The sequence below is a fragment of the Oreochromis aureus genome, linkage group 10 (genome assembly GCF_013358895.1).
Source record: "Oreochromis aureus strain Israel breed Guangdong linkage group 10, ZZ_aureus, whole genome shotgun sequence".
Taxonomy (NCBI): Eukaryota; Metazoa; Chordata; class Actinopteri; order Cichliformes; family Cichlidae; genus Oreochromis; species Oreochromis aureus.
Window position 1 is genome coordinate 1,220,388 of NC_052951.1, and position 19,476 is coordinate 1,239,863.

The 19,476-nt window shown below is 41.4% G+C and overlaps 1 protein-coding gene across 4 annotated transcripts in view; it reads right to left on the reverse strand.

Annotated features, from left to right (window-relative positions):
• Positions 1–19,476, reverse strand: part of dlg2 (discs, large homolog 2 (Drosophila)) — a 177,485-nt gene that overhangs the window by 28,940 nt on the left and 129,069 nt on the right. For 3 of the 4 annotated variants that reach the window (XM_039618617.1, XM_039618619.1, XM_039618618.1), the window contains one exon: positions 5,194–5,350. In XM_039618617.1, the coding sequence (XP_039474551.1) occupies positions 5,194–5,350 (157 nt within the window). Of the gene's footprint in view, positions 1–5,193; positions 5,351–19,476 lie in introns of those variants that run through there. The other variant, XM_039618620.1, reaches the window with a different exon arrangement.

The following is a 19,476-nucleotide window of genomic DNA, read 5'->3' on the forward strand; positions in this document are numbered from 1 at the left end:
AGTTTGTATTCCTGGTCCACTACATCTAAATGCTTTCTATTTAGCATTCACACACAGTATGTTGCTCCAGGATACTTACTGGCCTTTTAAACTTATAACTTATAAACTTATATAAGTTCACCAGGGAGAATATGAAAAATAAAAAGTCTAGCCTTCTTTGGCTGTTAAATTTCCACCAGTAATGGGGGACATATGAAGTCAGTGTGTACAGTAAACATATGCACACTGACTAATATTTAAGGTTAGATTCCCATCATCCAATGGAGCATATAGTGTCATCAGGACGCTACAACACAGAGCAAACAGCTTCCCCACAGACACAGCAGCCATGGAAGCGGAGGAATGTTATATCAAAAAGGCCCTCAGTAAATCTAATTATCATAGCCGGACATTTGTCAAAGCTGGGAGAGCACCTAAAAAATCTCCAGGCAATCTTGGAGTAAAGAAGGACAGCTGCTGCCTAAGCAAAAATCCTTAATAATCCCTTCAGTGTCAGGAGTATCGGAATAGCTGAGAAGCATTTTCTCAAAAGGCAGCACCTCTGTTGTTTTCAAACCTCAAACAACACTACCACAAAAATTGGTACCCTGGCACAAAAAATGTTGTTCATTCAGAACAGTAAACCTGAACTTCAGATCAGACTTAAGTGGATGGAACAACACAGAAAAGCTACCTTGTCAGACCAGACCCCTGCAGTCTGTTTAGACCTACAGGTTAGTGGGCAGTTCCATGATGGACCACTGTTAGTCAGTGGTGCTAGTTTCAGTCATTACACAAATGAACTGTTTATAAGTTTGGGGAAACCTGCAGTCAGCTGAGACTGAACAAGTCACCTGGATGACTGATGAAATGCTTATTCCAATGAAAATGCAACGTTTAGATGAACAGAATGAGACAACCTTTAAGATAGCTACCAGAGTGCCAAAGATGGATTTTGTCACTTTTGACTGTTGTTCATTCAGGACAGTAAACCTGAGCTTCAGGTGAGTGGGGGAGATTAAGACTGTCTTCCTCTTTTTTAAAATTGCAAACCATGGTCCAGTTGTTAGTAGAGGGAGGGAAGCCAAAGGACTGTAACTTCTAGAGATGCTGGTTTGGCAAAGGACTCATTGGATTGAGTTTCCTGGATACAATTTCCCTGAACAATGGATTGACATAGGATCATGATTCTTTAAGCCTGGAAGATGGTAAAAATAGTAACAAGTTCAGGGGTTTTTTGAGGTGTAAAGGTAACGATACATCATCCTTTAGACTGGATTTACTCCACTATTATTCTACCCCATGTTATCCATCATGTATTTAATGAGCTGTATGTCTTCTTCTGAAATCCCCACTTTTCGTTGCTACATAAAACAGAGTAGCAATGGTTTAGAAAATGTAGTTTTCCCTGGTCCCCTCCCCAATCAGACCAGGAGTGACATGTTTAGCTGTATGTTCTCCTTAAATTGTCTGAGTGGTGTCCAAAAAACGAGGTGGGCTTCATAGATAATTGGGAAACTTTCTGGAGGAAACCTGGTCTTCTTAGGAGAGACGGCATCCATCCCACTTTGGATGGAGTAGCTCTCACTTCTCAAAATCTGGCCAAATTTATTAAACCCCCCAAAATATGACTATCCAGAGTTGGGACCAGGATGCAGAGTTGCAGTCTTACACGCCTCTCTGCAGCGTCTCTCCTCCTGTTACCCCCCAAAACCCATCTCCATAGAGACTGTGTCAGCTCCCAAAAAGACAAAAAAACAAACTAAAAACCAGCAACAAACAACTTAAACATAAAAAATCAAAAAGAAAGAACAATACAGTATCCACATCTGAACCAAAGAGTAAAACAGTGAAATGTGGATTATTAAATATTAGGTCTCTCTCCTCCAAGTCTCTGTTAGTACATGACTTAATAATTGATCAGCAAATCGATTTACTCTGCCTTACAGAAACCTGGTTGCAGCAGGATGATTATGTTAGTTTAAACGAATCAACACCCCCGAGTCATTCTAACTACCAGAAACCTCGAAGCACAGGCCGAGGGGGCGGTGTGGCAGCAATTTTTCACACCAGCCTATTAATCAACCAAAGACCCAGACAGACTTTTAATTCATTTGAAAGCCTGATGCTTAGCCTCGTCCACCCCAGCTGTAAAACTCAGAAACCAGTCTTACTTGTTATCATCTATCGTCCACCTGGGCCTTACACAGAGTTTCTCTCTGATTTCTCAGACTTTTTATCTGATTTAGTGCTCAGCTCAGATCAAATAATTATCATGGGTGATTTTATCCATCTAGATGCTAAAAATGACAGCCTCAACATGGCATTTAATCTGTTATTAGACTCAACCTGGTTCTGCTGGAGGTTTCTTTCTGTTAAAATGGAGTTTTTCCTTCCCACTGTCGCCAAAGTGCTTGCTCATAGGGGACCATATGATTGTTGGGTTTTTCTCTGTATGTATTATTGTAGGGTCTACCTTACAATATAAAGCACCTTGAGGCGACTGTTGTTGTGATTTGGTGCTGTATAAATATAAATGAATTGAACTGAATTCAATGGAAATGTGACTTTAAGCCTGCAACATTAATTATTTTGATTTCAATTTAAATGTGTAAAACTACATATTAGTGCTGTCAATAGATAAAAAAATTAACTAATTAATCTCACAATTTTAATTGCAATGAATGGCAATTACTTGATCAATAGCCTGGTTGCAGTTACATTTTATCAACTTTATATTTAAGCTTGTAACTGACATTTATGCAATATAATGAAGTATAAACACAAAGAATGTTAAATGCTAAAATTCAAAGAGAATTTGAATAGTTTTCTTCAATCTTTTAGCACAGGTTCTCTCCTGTGAAATAAAACTTTTTTAAAAAAAAACTATATACTAATAGGTAAGTATACACTAATATATAATATATATTAGTGCTGTCAAACAAAATATTTAAAATGTTTAATCAGATTCATCACAGGGTTACTTTGGATTAATTTTGATTAATCATGATTAAATATCATTCATTTTTATTTAATATTAACCGCATTTCATTTTGCATGAGCAAACAGACTCGGGGAAAAAAAGGGAAAATACATGCACTTAACATTATTGTTTATTGAACATCTTGAACATTCAGGTTAACAAAAACATGTATCCTCTCTCTCTGTCACTCTGGGAGAGTTTTCAAGTCCTTGAAACGAGGAACCAAAGCTATGTAAAGCGATATTAATACGTCTGTAGGAATGTCAACGATATTATCAGGTCTGCAGTTTGTTGCAATCCACTTGGCGTCAGTCATGTCCGAGGTCGACTTACTGAGTCCCCAATGCTCCGTGAGTGGTTTGTCCAAGCTGGGTGACGTGTTAGCCAAAGTGCTAGCAGCATCCCCGACTAACGTATGCTTCGCGTCAGTGTGATATTTTAAGCTGAAAGTGCTTCAGTGAAAAGAAAATTCCTTCTTGCACAATGTGCATAAGACTTTATGTCGGTCGACTGTTCCGTCTTGTTATTTTTTTAATGCTCAAATTTCCCATGGAGAGGGCCGATGTGCGTTTATCATCTTCCATATTGAGTTGATTGGTTCAGCTGCCCGTCACCAGATCAACTGCCCATTTGCACATGTGTGAGGGTAACTCTACTTGGACAAACTGCTGGAAATAATGCGTTGACAGAAACATTTCAGGGATTTTGAGTCATTCTGCACCCAAGATGCGTTAATTGCGTTAAAAATGTTAATCGCATTGACCATGATGGCGGATTACTTTGCGTTAACGCGTTAATTTTGACAGCACTACTAAATATATATTTTTTAAATCGCTGTAGTTTTAAAAGAGAGGTTTTCCATTTTTATTTGATTTCAGCTGCCAAGCTGCTTCAGCTTCCTTTTGTTTAGAAGTTTAATCATGATCCACCACTAACGTGACAGATTGGGACTATCGACCGATGGGACTGGACCCTGGGTTTTAAAGGAGCCATGCTGTTGGTTTAGCAGAGCCTTTTGTAAAGGAGATTGTCTGGATGGCAGCACATGTTCTACATGTTCAATATAAAAAGTATCTTCACAGATGTACAAGTTTTTTGCACAGCTGGATGTTTCCCTTCCTCGTTAGCTCAGAAAACACAGGTTCAATCATTTCCACAAATAATTAAAATTTTTGAACAGTCAAACTACAACTCAGGTTTTGTAAGTCATCTTAGTCTACAAATAGGATAAGACCCAAAGAAGTTTTATTTTTATTTTGAATGGCAGTTTTTTTTTATTGTAGATACATCAAATGGCTCTTTCCTGAGAGTAGTTTTCAGAGACATGCCATGATTAGATAGTTATACATATTTATTTGATTAAATCTCTGCATTCTTTGCAAATTTAGATTTAAAAACAATATTTTAAAACAACTTGCAGACACAATCTTAACCCCTTCTCCTTCTTTCCTTCTGAAAGGCTTAGCCTCTATGTAATGCTATTTTTTACCCCTAATCCTCCCATGCTGCCGAATAACCTAATTATCTGTGAGATGTTCTGCTGGGTGTTTTCTTAGTATTAGACAAATTAGCAGTCCTTCATTGTCCCTTTCCCAGCTTTCGCTGGCAATGAATGAAATTTCTCTTTCATCATCAATTATTAATTATTTTAGCGATTAAAGCAATAAAGATGAAAAACACTAGTTTTGTATTTATAGCTGTCAATTACAAATGTACATATATAATAGATTTAATTAAAAAAAACCTGCTAATAAACTATGACACACAGCACCTATCTGTTATCATACTGGAGAAATACTGTAGAAGAAAAAACCCACGTTCCATTTGCTTTGAAAATAAATCTAGGCCACCTGAACTATTGCACATTTTATCATTGTCCTTGGAACACATTAATTTAACAAAAGTCAGCCTGTACTTGTGCAGAGCATTACAAAGAGATTCAGACTGCAACAAATAAAAACAGCTTTCCATATTTATTCAGATTTGTTTATAAGCAGTTTGCATATTCAGTTCAATTCAGTCTATATAAAACTGAATACAGCTGCCTCAGGGTGCTTTATACTGTAAAGACCCTCAAATAGGGCTGCTATTGAGCTGTTAAGGTTTTTCATAATGAATTAAACCGCAGGTGACATCAGAATTTCAACATCAAAAATTTCAGTAAAACAAACATGTTTTGAAAGATTACTGTGTGTAAATCTGTGTGGGTATAGTAGCTCTTGCATACTCACTGATAAAATCTGGTCACCTCGCCTCAGTTCTCCACTCAAGTCAGCGGGCCCTCCTGCAAGGATGAAGGAGACAAAGATGCCCTCACCATCTTCACCACCTACGATGTTGAAGCCCAAGCCCGTGGAACTCTTGTGGAGCACGACCTTCCTGGGTTCCCTGTGCAGACAGTTTAAATAATACATAAGCTCAGGGGAGTCAGTAGGTCTCAGCATCTTCAGCTCACAAAGAAGACTAAAAGGTGGACAACAATTGCACAATTGCTTGAGTAAAGCTTTGTGCAGACACTGAAGCTCAGTGACTGCCAGAGCTCCACAGGGGGATAGTGCTCTACTTAGATCACTTGTCCCAATTTAGCTCTGACGAAAAAGGAACCTCATCATATTACACACTTTCACACACTGGTTTGCTTTCTCTTTTGCTCCATCTGTCACAAACTTACAGACACTCGAATATACTAATGTATCTCAAAATATTTGAAGATTATGAATACTGAATCTAAGGAGCTTGGAAAGAAAAGCATTTGGACTTCTTTAAGTGGCTTGAAGATGTTTCACCTCTCATCTGAGAAGCTTCTTCAGTTCTAGTTCTAGTTCTAGTCCAGACGCTTTTCTTTCCAAGCTCCTTAGACTACAATGACCTGGATGACTGAGAACCTTCACAGACATGAATACTGAATATTGACAGTTGTCAAAATGATCATCGTTAATACCCTTCACAGGTATGGTAATCCACAGAAGGTCGTTGCTGAAAATGTTGGCTGTCTACACAGTACTGTATCAAAGCTTATTATTATAAAGTTGACTAGAAGGGAAAACATAGGAAAACGTGGACATTATTAATTGATCACAACCAGTTCAAGAAACTGTCAGGTCTGTGTCATCACAGCTGAGAGAGTAAAAGGTCTAAACATCCAGCTTTATGTGATTATAAATGTGATTAAAAATGATGCCCTCTTATGTGATGGGAAGGACTTTAAATTATATTCTGATTTTAGCAGAAAACCAATTAGGACAAGCCAGTATAGGAGAAGTTTGTACAGGGTGGGCCATTTATATGGATACACCGTAATAAAATGGGAATGGTTGGTGATATTAAAGTCTTGTTTGTGGCACATTAGTATATGTGAGGGGGCAAACTCCTCAAGATGGGTGGTGACCATGGTGGCCATTTAGAAGTCGGCCATCTTGGATACAACTTTTGTTTTTTCAATAGGAAGAGGGCCATGTGACACATCAAACTTATTGGTAATGTCACAAGAAAAACAATGGTGTGCTTGGTTTCAACGTAACTTTATTCTTTCATGAGTTATTTGCAAGTTTCTCTTTGTTCACAGACATTGACATGTCGAAGAGGTTAACACGTGAGGAGCGGATCGAAATTGTGTTGATATCTGGTGAACGCAGTAACCGGGTCATTGCAGCAGATTTCAATGCAAGACACCCTACGAGACCACCCATCTCCCATGCTACAGTTAGCAAACTGCTTGCTAAGTTTCGTGAAACTGGTTCAGTGTTGGATTTGCCAAAATGTGGATGCAAGAAAACTGTCACTAATGAAGAAACATCAGTGGCTGTCCTAGCTTCATTCAGCAAGAGCCCACAGCGTAGCACTCGCCGCATGTCACTGGAGAGTGGCATTAGTCGAACATCCTTCGGGCGGATATTAGCTACTCACAAATGGCACCCTTACAAACTCCAGCTACTGCAGCATCTCAACAAGGATGACCCAGATCGGCGCACAGAATTTGCAGAATGGGCAAAACAATAACTGGAACAGGACCCTCAGTTTACGCAGAAGATTTTGTTCAGTGATGAGGCAAACTTTTATGTGAATGGTGAAGTTAACAAACAAAACCACCGCTATTGGTCTGACACTAACCCACATTGGATGGATCCCTCCAAGACTGTTGGAACAACAAAAGTGATGGTTTGGTGTGGTATATGGGGTACAACGATAGTGGGTCCATTCTTCATCAATGGAAACCTCAAGACCACTGGATATTTGAAATTGCTACATGATGATGCGTTTCCCTCTTTATGCACTGAAGCTGGCACGTTCCCTGAGTTTTTCCAGCAAGATGGTGCACCACCACATTATGGGTGCCAGGTCCGAGCATTCCTAGATGAACAGTTTCCTGGAAAGTGGATTGGTCGTCGTGGGCCAGATGAATGGCCCCAAGGTCTCGATCTGACCCCTTAGACTTTTATCTTTGGGGTCATCTGAAGGCAATTGTCTATGGTGTGAAGATACGAGATGTGCAGCACCTGAAACTACAGATACTGGATGCCTGTGCTGCTGGCATTTCTCCTGCGGTGTTGCTATCAGTGTGTGAAGAGTGGGAGAAGAGGGTTGCATTGACGATCCAACACAATGGGCAGCACATTGAACACATTTTACAAGTGGTCAGAAACTTGTAAATAACTCATGAAAGAATAAAGTTACGTTGAAACCAAGCACACCATTGTTTTTCTTGTGACATTACCAATAAGTTTGATGTGTCACATGGCCCTCTTCCTATTGAAAAACAAAAGTTGTATCCAAGATGGCCGACTTCTAAATGGCCACCATGGTCACCACCATCTTGAGGAGTTTGCCCCTCACATATACTAATGTGCCACAAACAGGACTTTAATATCACCAACCATTCCCATTTTATTACGGTGTATCCATATAAATGGCCCACCCTGTACTCTATTTCTAGCCCTTGTCAATATTCTTGGGGCAGCATTTAGGAACTGCTACTGCGCAAGTGAAAGTAAGCATTCTGCACATTTGTTTATTATGCATATTCAGGGACATATCCTGGTCAGAAATGACTCTGTATGTTATGTCTTTAAGACATTCCTGCAGTTTAACTAACTGGTGTGTGTTATCTGGCTTCATGGATAGATTGAGTTGGTTGTCATCTGCAAATTTGCAATATCTTCTGATGATACTGCCTGAGGGAAGCATGTATAATGTAAACAGAATTGGTCCTAGCACTGAACCCTGTGGAACTCCATAATTGACCTCAGTGTGTGAAGAGGACTCTCCATTTACATGTACAAATTGGAGTCTATTAGATAGATATGATACAAACCACTGCAGTGCAGTACCTGTAATACCTACAGCGTGCTCTAATCGCTCTAATAGGATATTATGGTCAACAGTATCGAACGCAGCACTGAGGTCTAGCAGGACAAGGACAGAGATGAGTCTACTGTCAGAGGCCATAAGAAGATCATTTGTAACCTTCACTAAAGCTGTTTCTATGCTGTGATGAGCTCTGAAACCTGACTGAAACTCTTCAAATAAGCCATTCCTCTGCAGATGATTTGTTAGCTGTTTGACAACTACTCTTTCAAGGATGTTTGATATGAAAGGAAGGTTGGAGATTAACCTTTAATAAGCCTATAATTAGCTAAGACAGCTGGGTCTAGAGATGCTTTTTAAGTAAAGGTTTAACTACAGCCAGCTTGAAGGCCTGTGTGTGGTACATATCCATTTGAGAGAATTTGATTCAATTCAGTTTTATTTATATAGCTTATTGTAAAGCTCCAAATTGCAACATTTTGATAGAAGCCAATTGAGTCTAATTACAGATTAAATGCTGTGTTGACAAAATCAACATTATCCAGAACCAACAGTTTCTTTATTACTGTCAATAACTCGCCGGTCTCCGTTTCTTCCTCAGTGAAAAGTTTTAATTCACACATTAATAATGTTACTCGGTCCGCATATTTTCAATTGCGCAACATTAATCGTCTCCGTCCTTTTCTCACCCCACATGCCACTGCCATTCTTGTTCACAGCCTTGTTACTTCCCGGATTGATTATTGTAATTCACTTCTTTTTGGTCTTACTCAAAAATCCATCCACAAGCTTCAACATGTCCAGAACTCTGCTGCCTGTATCATCACCAGGACCCCTTCTATCCATCACATCACTCCTGTCCTGCAGCAGCTTCATTGGCTCCCGGTCAAATATCACATCAATTTCAAAATACTGTTGTACACATTTAAGGCTATTCATCATCTCTCCCCTCCATATCTCTCTGATCTGGTTCAGATCACCATCCCATCTCGGTGTCTCAGATCTTCTTCTTCTCTTTCTCTCTCCGTCCCCTCCCCCCGTCTTGCCACCATGGGGAGCAGGGCTTTCAGCTGCTCTGCTCCTCGACTCTGGAGTTCCCTACCTCCTGATTTAAGAAATATCTCTTCCTTCTCTCTCTTTAAGTCCCAACTCAAAACTCACTTGTTCAAAATAGCTTATCCCACATAACCTCTCCACTCTATTTTAAATTTGTTTTATGTCTTATGCTTTTATGATAGTGTAAACTGCTTGCTTTTATGTTGCTTTTATCATTCTGCTGTGTACAGTGTCCTTGAGCGTTTTGAAAGGCGCTTTCAAATAAAATTTATTATTATTATTATTATTGTTATTATTATTGAGGCTGTCATTTTTAGCATCTAGATGGATGTTAAAATCACCCACAATTATCTGAGCTGAGCACTAAATTAGATAAAAGTCTGAGAAATCAGACAGAAACTCTCTGTAATGCCCAGGTGGGCAACAGAATAAAACTGTTTGACTTTTACAGCTAGGGTGGGCGAGGCTAAGCATCAGGGTTTCAAATGAATTACATCTCTGTCTGGGTTTTTGGTTGAATAAGAAGGTGCAGTAAAAAATTGCTGCCACACCCTCTCCTCGGCCTGTGCCTCAGGGATTCTGATAGTTAGTATGACTCAGGAGTGTTTATTCATTTAAACTAACATAATCATTCTGCTCTAACCAGGTTTCTGTGAAGCAGAGTAAATCAATATGTTAATCGAATATTAATTCATGTATAAAAAGAGACCTAATGTTTAATAATCCACATTTTGCTGTTTTACCCTTTGGTGCACTTGATGATACTAGATTGTTCTTTCTTTGTAATTTTTAATTTTAAATCATTTCTTGATGATTTTCTTTGGTGGTCTAGGACAGACACAGTCTCTATGTGGAATGGGGTTTAGGGGGAATGACGGGAGTTAATCTATGATGCTGCTTCCTGGTCCCAACTCTGGATAGTCATTTTGGGTAATTTAATAAATCTGGCCAGAAACGAGAGTTGCCCCATTCATAGTGCAATGGATTCATCTCTCCTAACATCAATAATCTATAAAGCCAGACAACCAGCAACTTAAGGAGAACATGCAGCGAAAGAAAAGTCCGACATTGTTTCTGGAAAAGTTACACATGATTCAATATTCATTTTAGTGAACTCAGATTGATGTCACTACTGCTTGAATTATGATTTTCTGTAATTTGCCTTCATCTTCATTGCTGATCTGGCCCGTGGAACACAATTCACTATGGACACATCTCCAGTTCAGTGACTCTGACCTCCACCGGTGATAACGGGCTTCATTTAGTACAGTATCAGTAATTACTAAAGGAGTAGCTAAACATCTTACATACTGAGCAGAAAGAGCAGGGACAGGTTTAGAGTCCACGCAGAGGGAAACACTATGACATATTAAAAACATTGTATACTTTTTACCACAAAAGCGGGGATATTATGTATCAGATATTATGATGTCATAGTAATTTTACCCTACCAATCAGCAGGGTAAAATTACTCATGTGTAGCATTTATACACCTATAACAACCACACGCTAATTGAATGTAATGACAAAAGCCACACATTTTTATGCACAAAATGAATATTATCATGTTTCCTGGCAAACACCAAGCAAATGATCTATAGTGACATTTATATTACAGAGCATGACCTAAATATTACAGGAGATCAACAAAAATTGGCTATTTTTAATTCAACCAGCCCCCTATTTATCATCTTTCATGCTGCTGATCAGGCCTCGTCGGGGGAGCTACTTAAGAGAGTCTTGGAGCTCCCACCGACACGGGATCATTGCGTGAGACCCCACGTTAGTCACCCAGTTTAGGTTTTGTCGTTAAGTGCATGCCTGCCATTGTTAAGTGTGCTGACAGCTGCCGCTATTGTTCCCTGCAGGAGGTGCGTGGGAGGCATGAAGAGCAGCGAGCACCGGGAGTGCCGACACACGGGAGCAGAGAGCACAAGGAGGACACGACATGACGGACGGAGGATATGGACGGAGAGACGCAGACGAACCAGCAACTACTAAGACAGAAGACACGACTTAAATACACTCAGAGAAACACAGGGAGATTACACACAGGTGGGGGACACAGCTGGGAGTGATTAACGTGACGAGACAAGGAAGGCAAACTGAAAGCACTCACATAAGACGCAGACCTTCACAATAAAACAGGAACTTACACATGCACGTAATGACACAGACTCAGAGACGTGGACTAACACAGAGACCCTACTACACTAAAGGGGATACACAAGCAGGGATGACACCAAACAGAGGGAGCACAACTAAACCCTGGTAAACCAAAACACAGTCATAATACATAAAACTATCAAAAGTAAAAGTACAACAACCAAAAACACTGTGTCACTGACCCAGGACCATGACAGTTTCAGCCTGTTCTGCCTCTTATTTGTTTAATAGTGTTCTCTACCAAACATATTGACCAAACATATCGGTTGAATGGTGCGCTGTACAGGATATTCCCAATGACAATGTATCAACTGAAGGCTTCCAAACTCTTCGAGCTGACATGGAAAGCTCTGCAATTGATAAGCAGTTCTTGTTAAGAACCCACCAGTTGTTAACAACATAACCTTCTGCACTAACTCCACTGTCCCAGCTCAGACTCTCTGCTACCCAAATAACAAGCCATGGGCGACTAATGACATCAAAGACCTCCTCAATAACAAGGGGATATCTTTCAGAGTGAGAAATAAAGTGGAGCTGAGAATGGGATTATTGAGCGGCAAGATCAGAGAAACTAAGAACAATAATAGGAGAAAGCTAGAGCAGAAACTCCAGCAAAACAGCAGAGAGGTCTGGAGTGTCATTAAGGGTATCACTGGATTCAGGCCATCCAATAGAAGAGAAGCTGCTGGGGGACAGAGCCAGTGACTTGAATTTGTTCTTCAACTGATTTGATACTGCAGTTAATGCTCAGCTCCTACTGACTTACCTGTGGTGAGCCTGGAGTCCACAGCTACACCACTCTCTCCCTCTCTCTCCTTACTGCACCTTCACCTCCAGTGAAAAACCTGACACCTCTCCTCCACCCATCATTTTCACGTACGACCTCATTCAGAAACACTAGACTCTACTCAGGTAAGTATGCATGACCAGACAGGATGAGTCCCAGCACAAGTACACACTGCAATAGTTCCACTCGCTTAATATCTCTTAATACAGAGGGGCACCTAAATTTTTACATCAAATAGATGATAACCTGCATATGTGTGTTTTCTTTTTACATTGTTTGTCCCCTGTGGAGAAGTATGACAGTGATGACCAAAAACTCCTAGCCGTTAAACTAGCCCTGGAAGAATGGAGGCATTGACTCAAGAGGGCAGAGCAGTTATCACTGCAGAGGATGTGTAAAAGGGTGTAACTATTGCACTGTGCATTAGATGGAGGAGTTGTACAGGGAGATAACCACAGGCAGGAATGATTTCCTGTGTCGTTCAGTGGTGTATTTGGGTAATCTCAGTCTCTCACTGAATGTGCTCCTGTGACTGGCCAGCACATCACCGAGTAGGAGGGAGGTGTTGTCCAGCATTGTCCTTATACTGGATAACATTTGCCTTTCTGACATCACCTTAATAGAGTCCAGCTCCATCCTCACAAGATCACTGGCCTTGCGGATCCGTTTATTAAGTCTGTTGGCATTTGCGACCCTCTCTATGCAACAGCATAGAGAATGTGTACTCCGAGGTATTTATAGTCCACCATGATGTCCACATCTACCCTCTGGACTGAAAGAGGGGTGATAAGAGATTTTTTAGGATTTTGGGATTTTTATTATGTTATGCTTAAAAGTACGTTTCATTATCTAAATGTGTTTGCTCTTTTCAGTATTCAGCTTAAACTCTGCAACTCTGTGCAGACTCCTAAATGGGGAAGTTACACAGGAAGCCTGCAGTTCTATTTTCTCTCTTCCTGTATGTGCTCTCTGAATAAAGACTTTCTTTTTACTACAGGGGCGCGAGTCTCCCTGAGTCTCGACCGTGTACACGTTAAACCTGTCCGAGCGTTTTTATTCTGACCTGAGTTGCATAACAGGAAAACTCCTGACAAGGGGTCACTGGTTTCCTGGTCCTCCTCAAGTCTACAGTCAATTCTTTGTCTTTGTCACATTGAGCTGCAGATGATTCTGCTTGCACCATGTTACAAGGGATTCAACCACTGCCCGGTACTCCATCTCTTCACCTTCACTGTTGCATCCAACCACAGCAGAGTCATGAGAAAACTTCTGAACATGGCAGGTTTCTTTGCAGTGAAGTCTGTGGTTTAGAGGACAGTCCCTTGTGGTGCCCCTGTGTTGCTGATCACCTTGTCAGACCCACAATGTTGAGGACACACATATCATCAGTCTTTTAAGACGTCAGAAGTCAGTAATCCTGGAAACAACTGGGATGTCGCATCTTTGCTACAGGAACGAGGCCTGACGTCTTCCACAGCACTGGGACCCTCTGCAGACTCAGACTTATCGTGAACAGTTTATGAAAGACTTCATAAAGCTGGGGGGGCACAGGCCTTGAAGACACGGGGACTCACCCTGTCTGGTCCCGCAGACTTGCCTGCACCCATATGTTCTGGACACAAGAGAGGGGCTGAGCTGTCAATTAATCCCACCTGGTGGTGAGTTGGATCAGTTGACGCAGGAGGATGCTGGACAAACCTGGCACATCAAATGTATAGTAAGGCCAGGCAAGAGGCCCTGGTCCGAATGGACCATGTCTAGCACCTCGACTGCCGAACCCCCTCACTGAGTTGCAGCCGCAAGGTGGTTGGTGCTTGTTGTGGTGGTAATCCCCAAACCAAATGGTGGACACCAGAGGTGAAGGGAGCCACAAGGCTGAAGAAGGAGTCCTTCTGGGCTTCTCCTTTATCCCACTGGCATGTCTTCTGTGGAGGAAGCAGAGTCTGGGGACAAGGGGAATGACTCTTCTATCTCAGGAGGTTAGGTCACTGAGGCAATTACACGCCTCCTTGGTTGCAGGGCCCCTGGGGTGGATGAGGTCCACCCTGAGTTCCTGTAGTCTCTGGATGTTGTAGGTCTTGACTGACACACCTCTGGAGACTTGCGTGGACATCAGGGCGGTACCTCTGAATGGGAACCACCACCCCAGTCTGCAAATCTTTAAGAAGAGGGACTGGAGGGTGTACTCCAACTATAGGGGGATCACACTCCTCCGCCTCCCTGGGAAAGTTTATGCCAGGGTGCTGGAAAGGAGAGTGTCCGTTAGTCAAACCTCGGAAACAGGAGGAACAATGCGATTTTCATCCTGGTCATGGATCACTGGACCAGCTCTTTATCTTCTCGAGGATACTTGAGGCCATATGGGAGTTTGTCCAACCAGTCTACATGTGTTTTTTGGACTTGGAGAAGGCATTCAACCATGTCTCTCGGAGTGTCAGTGGTGTGAGATGCTTCGGGAGTATGAGGTGTCTGGGACATTGCTATGGGCCATTCGATCTTTATACAACTGTTGCAAGAGCTTGGTCTGCATTGCCGGCAATAAGTTTGACTTTTTTCCAGTAGGTGATGGACTCTGCCAGGGCTGCCCTTTGTCACCGATTCTGTTCGTAATTTTTATGGACAGAATTTGTAGGCATAGCCAAGTGGTGGAAGACTTTCCCTTGGGTGGTCTCAGGATCTCATCTCTGCTTTTCGCAGATGATGTTGTTCTGTTGACTTCATCAGGTGATAGCCTCCAGCTGGCACTGGAACTGCTACAAATCTGAGGCTATGGTCCTCAGCCGGAAAAGGGTGGAGTGCCCACTCATGATCACGGACAAGTTCCTGCCCCAAGTAGAGGAGTAAGTATCTCTGGGTCTTGTTCACGAGTGACGAGAGAAGGGAGCGGGAGATCAACAGACAGATTGGTGCTTCGTCTGCAGTGATGCAGACGCTGTACTGGTCCGTCATGGTAAAGAGAGAGCTGAGTGTAAAAAGTAAAGCTCTCAATTTACTGGTTGCTCTACGTCCCTACCCTCAGCTATGGTCACAAGCTGTGGGTAGTGACTGGAAGAAGGACATGACACATACAAGTGGCAGAAATGAGCTGCCTTCGAAGGGTGGCTGGCCTCTCTCTTAAGCTGCTCATACACTGTGCGATTTTTTTCAGTCGTGTTATTCAGCTCCTGCTCAAACTGTACGATTGACTCGCAGGGGTTAGAAGTTCGTAGGTCAGGGTCAGGGTCTCACACTATACGGCCCGATGCTCTGATGCCACCTGAGTGCTCACACTGTGCATCTATAACATGAAGTGATAATATGAAGCTTATAACACAAAATCTGTCTCTCACTCTCCCCCTCTCCCTCTCTGTCTTTCACTCACACAGACACTGACCACCACCATCGCCTTTGCTAAATTGCTAATGAAAAACATTGACCAGGCAATTTTGTGAGGCCACATCGAAAAGGCTCGGACGAGCTTGCCAAAGTTCTACAAGTTGGGCCTCCATCGCTTGTGTCCAGATCACACATCACTGCCATGCTGCTCCATCTTTTTCACCTCCATTTCTGTGTTTGTCCATGCGCAGCGTGAGGGGTTGCGTTGACACCCTCACAAGGGGCTACAGGATTTCAAACAGGTTTGATTTTCTTGAGACGATATGATTGCTTATCGGGAGCTGGTCGTGAGGTGTTAATTGCTTCTCATTACCCCATGTATACTACACGATGATGCACAACTCACGATTAAGGTGAAACTCAGGCCGATCCCCAAAACGACTGAATAATCATCTCTAAATGGGCAACAAATTGCACAGTGTATGCCCACCTTTAGAGATAGAGTGAGGAGTTCGGCCATCTGAAGTGGCTCAGAGTAGAGCTGCTGTTCCTCCACATCAAAAGGAGCCTGTTCAGGTGTTTTGGGCACCTGACAAGGATGCTTCATTTACAGATATAAATGGGTATTACCTGCATAGCAATAAAAATGTATGCCATGTCTTCAAATTATACTGCCAAAAGGAAGCATGTATAGTGTAAAGAACCACCAAGGTTCTATGAAATTCTATGAAAGTTCAACTGATCCAGTTGAAATTATCCATATTAGCTGAGCCCTGCATTTGCCCCAGATCACTGACAATTACCCAGCTTAAAATGTAAAATGGATTTTGGATGTTATGGATGTTAAATGTGAAAAGCCTATGTGACCTCCTAGAGCTACCACATTCACAAGATCTTCAGAAAATCTTATCTCTGACCTTGAGGTTGAGGCCACTGAGATTCAGACTTGTTAGAGATTTTTAATAGATACACATATGGTATTTTAAAAGTCCTGGGTGACATCTTTCTCAAGTTATCGTGGTAACAAGAGTTTTAGAAACATGACCTTGAGGTCAAAGTCCTTATGAGCCTGTGTGCAAGTTCCTCACCAACAACTGAATCTGAACACTACCAACAGCTATCTACTATCTCAGAAACCAAAATGCACAACAATGACATTCAGAAACCAAACACTCAAGGAAGAACAGAGCAGAATGTGGAAAAAACAACAGGACATAGGGTTGTTCACATGCTGGCTACAAGGGACAGCAAACACACCCAGAGCCCAGGATACCAGCCGACACAACCAAGGGGTGGCAGGGGTGGCACCCATCCCCGTCACCCCTGCCATCTCCTGGCAGAGCAGAAGGTGCCCACCCCATCCCAGATGGGTGAACACAGGACTCATACACAAATTCCGCCAGGAAGACCCCGGACATGCACCGTGCTGGCCAACACAGCACACGGGGGAGCAAAAGGAATGGGCAACAAGAAAAGGGGAAGTCCCCATGCATTCATGACCTACATCAATCCATTCCAGCTAAGGCAGAAGGGGGAGGCACAGTGCCTCAGGCAGCGATCTTTTAGTCTCAGTAAGGACTCAGTTTCAGGACCAATATTCCCCTGCTCACCTGCCAACTCTCTCCAGCTCAACAGCCTTACCTGCAGTCTATTTCCATTTTGACTTATAATCTGCCCCTAAGTAAATAAAATCGTAACTCTTCAGTATATGTTTGTGTCCTGTTCTTGGTTCCCTTTTGCCTGGCTGTGGCAGTCAAAGAGTTAGTAATGGAAGGCCATGAGTAAGTAACTTGTGACTGTAAGTTAGAAGAGTGTTGCCAAAGATATTGGTTATTGCATTTCCAAACCTTTCTACACCATTGCCATCAGTTATTGATATTGGGTTATGTATTAATAACTTGTGGCCACAAGAGCTATGTATTGCAACAATACATGTTTTTTCCACTAATGTCAGCAGAGGACTCCTTACCCTCTGCTTACATTAGCTACCTTACTCAAACACATCTTTATTTTGTGAGAGAATTCCTCCATCTTCGGTCTAACTTTGATAATGAATAAGGTCATGACCCTGAAAAATCAATGTCCTAAAGAAAGAGAGAACAGCAGAAAGGAGGAAGGCTTGAGAAAAACAATATCACGACAAGGTTCCCAAGGGAGTAAACAACAAATGCATTAGAAGAAATAAGGTAATTATATAATAACATGGCATGCTATTCATATGGTTAGATGGGATACAAGTGGTACAGTGCAGAAAGGTAGTGAGGGTGGTGGTTGAAAGTACCTGGTGATATCCAAGTCAGGAAACAGACTTAAGATATAGTTAGGGAGTGGGGCAGAGTGGAAGATGCTTTTGTCACACTCCACTGAGGAATAGTGTCGGGGGGAGGGCACTTTGTCACTTAGTTTGTTCACAGTGCTGTAAACTGGCTCAGGAGGCCTATATTGAAGCGAGAGACAAGAGCAGAGAGGTTAGTGTCCAGAGGCAGAGGTGGAATAGAGGTGGAGTAGATGGAGTACAATAGACTGAGATAAATACATACGTGAAAGATGGGAAGGAAACCCATAACGCACCTTGAGATGTGGCTAAAAGGGGAAAAAATACTGTACACACTGAGAAGTCTTACTGGTCAAAACACCAAACCAACGGGTGTCATGCGTTGCACACTTACTAATTTATAGTAACACAAATTTTTACTTAATTACAAACTTAAATGGTCAACAATTCACTTCCACAAATCCACTTGATTTCTTATTGAGTAATAGTGTCACTTTGATCCATATCCTCCACAGATTTATATATTTACACATTTATACTTTGTTAGGTACATCTGTTCAGTTGCCTATTGTAATCACATGGCAGCAAATCAGTGCATATAAGCATGCAGCTGTGGTCAAGATGGTCATTTTAAGTTGATTTTAATTACTTTGAACATAGCATGGTTGATAGCGCCAGACAAGCTGGTGTCAGTGTTTCAGAAACACTCCTGGGTTTTCCTGCACAGCCTAGGTTAAAAATAGTGCTATAGCACTAGTATAAAGTGGTAGTCAAGTTACGTGAAAAAAGTAATTAGTTACTAATTACTAATTAGTTCTCCAAAAAAGTAATCCTTTTACTTTACTGATGACTTATTTTCAAAAGTAATTAGTTACGTTATTACTTAGTTACTTAATTACTTTTTAAAAACATGATACACAACCTGAATATGTAATAAACCAATAGACCCCTCAGCCCAGTTCTGTTTTTTTCTGCATAACCCATCATATAAAATTGAATCAAATGAAAAAATCTCTTTTCAAAACTTGTTTTATTAATTTAAATCTTTTTAACTTTTACTTTTTCCAAGTAACGAGTAATCAGAAGTAACGTGTTACTGCCCATCTCTGCTAGTATATCTATATATGATTCCTGCTAATGGTTAATCGTATATAATTCGAATCAAATATAATTAAGTATAAATCAAATTAATATAGTGAAGGAGAACATGTAACACATTTAATGGAATAACTGTAATGCTTGAATTTTGACCAGCTTTTTGTGTTTGTTGAGATTCAAAGAGGAAGTGCAGTAGAGTCTAAGGAGCTTGAAAAAAAAGCCTCTGGACTTCTTTAAGTTGCCTGAAGACGTTTCACCTCTCATCCGAGAAGGTTCTTCAGTTCTAAGGTCAAATGGGTCCTAGGGGAGATTTAAGTCCTAGGGTACACACGAGCCATTTACATGAACAAATTGGAGTCTATTAGATAGATATGATACAAACCACTGCAGTAAAGTGTCTGTAATGCCTACAACATGCTCTAACCACTCTAATAGGATATGATGGTCAACAGTATCGAACACTGCACTGTCCACAAATTATATCAGTTTCCATTGAAACCAGCAACCATTCAG